The sequence below is a fragment of the Archocentrus centrarchus genome, unplaced genomic scaffold (genome assembly GCF_007364275.1).
Source record: "Archocentrus centrarchus isolate MPI-CPG fArcCen1 unplaced genomic scaffold, fArcCen1 scaffold_35_ctg1, whole genome shotgun sequence".
In the NCBI taxonomy this organism is placed as follows: Eukaryota; Metazoa; Chordata; class Actinopteri; order Cichliformes; family Cichlidae; genus Archocentrus; species Archocentrus centrarchus.
In genome coordinates, this window is record NW_022060262.1 from 146,430 (window position 1) to 150,642 (window position 4,213).

Sequence of the window (4,213 nt, forward strand, 5' to 3'; positions counted from 1 at the left end):
AAAAGCCTGATTACACAAGGCCCCATTTAACAGCTCATTTGGGAGTACTGACACCTGCTGGTCATTTGATGCACTGCATTCCTGCTATTATGTTTCATCTGTGCCGGTGGATCTTGGAACACAATTATATAAGTATTATGTCAGAATCTCCATTTGAAGTATTGTAAAGCCAGATTAAATGAATCTATCCTGATCGTGGTATATCAAGAAGTACCATTGGTGCTATATCAAAGTATCTTTAAATTAGTGAGCCCAGGTGGCTCTAAGTACTCAAGGGCCACTGCAGGCAGAGGAGGGGCCGTGATAAATGGGAGAGTGAGGGATTGGATTTGACATGTTTATCTAAAAGGTGGCTGCAAAGTGTATTTTGCAGGAAGAAATATTTCATTTTTATTAAAAACTGATTCATACCATCCCCTCTCCCTCACAGCTCGTCTGACTGTGAGTCCCAGCAGCTCTCAGTTCTTTAAAGATGACTTTGTGTCTCTGAGCTGTGAGGAGGACGACAGCTCTGCTGGATGGACTCTGAGGAGAAACACAAGCAAACGACAGAGGACTCAGTGTGGAGATGGGTGGGGAAAACCAGCTGGTTCTTCCTGTAAAATCAGCTACATTGATCCACTGGAAAGTGGAGTTTACTGGTGTGAGTCCAGAGAGGGTGCCATCAGTAACATGGTTAACCTCACAGTCACTGGTAAGCTGAGTGTGTGGAGTTAGTGTTGATGAAGCTGTGTGTAAATGGATGAAATGCTGTAGTTTGTCTCTGTGTTGAGGTGGATCAGTGATCCTGCAGAGTCCTGTCCTCCCTGTGATGGAGGGAGATGACGTCACTCTGCTCTGTCAAACAAAGACCACTCCCTCCAACCTCCCAGCTGCTTTCTATAAAGATGGTATCTTCATCGGGCACCAGTCTTCAGGTAACATGACCATCCAGCATGTTTCCAGGTCTGATGAAGGCCTCTACAAGTGTGACATCAGCGGTCATGGAGAGTCTCCATCCAGCTGGATCACTGTCACAGGTGAGGAGCTTCACTATGATTACATCTCTTATTTCATACAAAAATTCACCTGACCATTTTGGATTCTCTATGCAGTTAAACCTCCAACTATTGTCATCCTGACTTCTGAAGCTCCGCCCCCTGTCTTAACCCTCCTGCATTTTGACTTTACATTAATGTGCTACCTGGTGGTGTTCAGTCCATTATTCATTTCAACTCTCCTCTTTGAGCCACTATAGGTAATATTTACTGATCAATCAGTAATCAATAAACAGTGATTGACATTTGTTTCTAACCAAACTCATGTTCTACCTTTTTTTCTGACTTGCCTTGACTCCAGGAAATGACCTGCTGATCCCCAAGAAGATGACCCTACTCACAGAGGCTGAGCAGGGATAGGACAATTAGTCTGATATCACCAAGAGCATCACTGATGATTTGAACCAAAGACAGTGTGCTGTCCCTTAGCTGTTCCCACTTTGCTTTGTTTAAATACTTTACGTGCAAATTCACAAATTTTTGACTGCAGGTTTATTTGTAGTTTCTTTTAGGAAGACTCTTTTTGCTATCTTACCTCTGAATGAGGCAGTACATTGAAGATATTAAACCTAAAGAACGATTTTAAGAGACAGTTAAAAAGAAAGCTGAGTTTTTTCAACATAGAGACTCAATTAAAATATATTGCTGTCATGTGTATTGAGGGGTAGCACTGCTACGTATGTAGGTTTCACCTGGCTTCACTCATGAACCACTTTGTTAAAGAGAATTTTTAGTGCAGTGTGTAGAATTATGAAAGTACTAAAAGATGCATTAACACACTTTTGGTTTGAATCTAAACATGAGGTTTGATGATGATTGGAAAAAAGTTCAATAAAACCAGAATTTACCTTTGTTTAAAGTTTATGTTTCTTTATACGTTACTGTTAGTGTTACATTTTAATATAGACAATTGTTAGGGTGCAGGCTGGCTGTAGTGGTTGTGTGTTGTTTTGCTCATTTTTAGGTAGATGAGTGGGATGTATGGAATTACATTTAGGTCAAAAGTTACACACAAGAAAAAACATAATATGCGCAAATAATTTCATTGCGCGAGGCAGGTATTCAGGCAGTAAATTCAACAACCCATGCATATAGAACTCAGACCCATTAAACATAAAGTAACAAGCTTGTTTTGAAAATGTAAGAAGTAGAAAGTAGAGATATTTGTACAAAAATGTAGGGAGTAAAAGTAAAAAGTAGTCAGAAAAATAAATGCTCAAGTAAAGTAGAGATACCTGAAAAATCTACTTAAGTACAGTAACGAAGTATTTGTACTTCATTATATCCTACCTCTGGCCATTACCTAGATAAGATAAGATAGTGTTTATTTGTCACATGCACAGTTATACACAGTACAATGCACAGTGAAATGTATTTTGTACCTGCAACCTTATATACACACACATATAAATAAGAAGAATAAAAATAAAAAAAAAGTAATTCACACTATACACTATACTCTATATACTATACACTATACACACATTTTAAATTATAATATTTACACTGTGCAATAATGGTCCAGTTAGGGCTCAGAGTTGAGCAGACGGATGGCTTGTGGGTAAAAACTCTTCTTCAACCTTTCAGTCTTAGTCCTCAGGCAGCGGTAACGCCGGCCTGATGGGAGCAGGGAGAAGAGAGAGTGTCCGGGGTGGCTGGGCTGTTTTAGGATCTTCATGGCCCTCAGCCTGCACTGCTTGGTGTAAATGTCCTGCAGGTTGGGGAGGGTGGTTCTGATGGTCCGTTCAGCTGAACGAACCACCCTTTTTAGGGCCATGAAGTCCTGCTTGGTGCAGTTTCCCATCCAGGTGGTGATGCTCCCACGCATGATGCTCTCGATGGTGCAGGTGTAAAAGTTCCTGAGCACCTTGAGTGGGAGCTTGAAGTCTCTCAGCCGCCTGAGGAGGTAGAGACGCTGTCTGGCCTTCTTCACAGTGATGTTTATGTGATGAGTCCAGGACAGGTCCTGTGAGATGGTCACTCCCAGGTATTTGAAGGTGTCCACTCTTTCCACCTCAGCACCACTGATGACAAGTGGATGGTAGTCCCTCTGCTGCTTCCTGCTGAAGTCCACGATCAGTTCCTTTGTTTTGCTGACGTTGAGCAGGAGGTGGTTCTCCTGGCACCAGTTCTCCAGGCGGGAGACCTCTCTCCTGTAGGCTGTCTCCTCATTGTGAGAGATTAGTCCCACAACAGCAGTGTCGTCAGCAAACTTGATGATGACGTTGGACTCTGACGTGGCCTCGCAGTCATGGGTGTACAGTGAGTACAGCAGAGGGCTGAGCACACAGCCTTGGGGGGATCCAGTGTTGAGGGTGAGGGAGGATGAGGTGAGGTGACCCACTCGTACCACCTGTGGTCTGCTGGTCAGGAAGCTGTGAACCCACCTGCACAGGGATGGGCCCAGGCCCAGGTCCAGCAGCTTAGAGACCAGCCTGGAGGGAACTATGGTGTTGAATGCTGAGCTGTAATCTACAAACAGCACTCTCACATAGTTCCCCTTACCAGTGTCTATGTGTGAAAGGGTCTTGTGGAGGAGGAAGGATATGGCGTCATCTGTGGATCTGTCTGGCCGGTATGCAAACTGTAGTGGGTCGAGGGTGGTGGGCAGTGAGGAGGTGATGAATGTCTTGATGAGTCTCTCAAAACACTTCATCACCACAGAGGTGAGTGCTATGGGCCTGAAGTCATTGGGGCTGCTGGGGTGTGGTTTCTTTGGGACAGGGACTATGATGGACTTTTTAAAGCAGGTGGGAATCACACACAGTTTCAGTGAGAGGTTGAATATCAGTGTAAACACAGGTGCCAGCTGGTCAGCGCAGGTCTTAAGGACACGTCCGCTAATACCGTCTGGTCCAGCCGCTTTCCTGGTGTTTACACGTCTAAACGCCCTCCTCACGTCGCGCTCCGTCACAGTGAGTGTCTCCGCCCCTCCGGCCGGGAGCGCAGCGGGCTGTTGGCTTCCCGACTCAAAGCGCGCAAAGAAGATGTTGAGTTCATCAGCCAGAGAAGCGTCGGCACTCACCGGGTGTGTGTGTGTTGCTTTGTAGTCCGTGATGGTGCGTAGTCCCTGCCACAGTCCCCTGGAGTCAGACTGTTGTAGTTGCTGTTCCAGTCTGCGGCCGTAGCGATGTTTAGCCTCTTTCACCGCTCTGCGGACGTTGTATGATGCAACC

At 45.0% G+C, this 4,213-nt stretch overlaps 1 protein-coding gene across 1 annotated transcript; it reads left to right on the forward strand.

Annotated features, from left to right (window-relative positions):
* Positions 1-482: 482 nt before the first annotated feature.
* On the forward strand, positions 483-1,765 carry LOC115776642 (Fc receptor-like A). Its single transcript, XM_030724365.1, has 4 exons — positions 483-694; positions 774-1,019; positions 1,095-1,237; positions 1,339-1,765. Exons 1-3 carry the CDS (start codon positions 673-675, stop codon positions 1,235-1,237), a joined length of 411 nt encoding a protein of 136 aa, XP_030580225.1. The 5' UTR covers positions 483-672; the 3' UTR covers positions 1,339-1,765.
* The last annotated feature ends 2,448 nt before the right edge of the window (positions 1,766-4,213 follow it).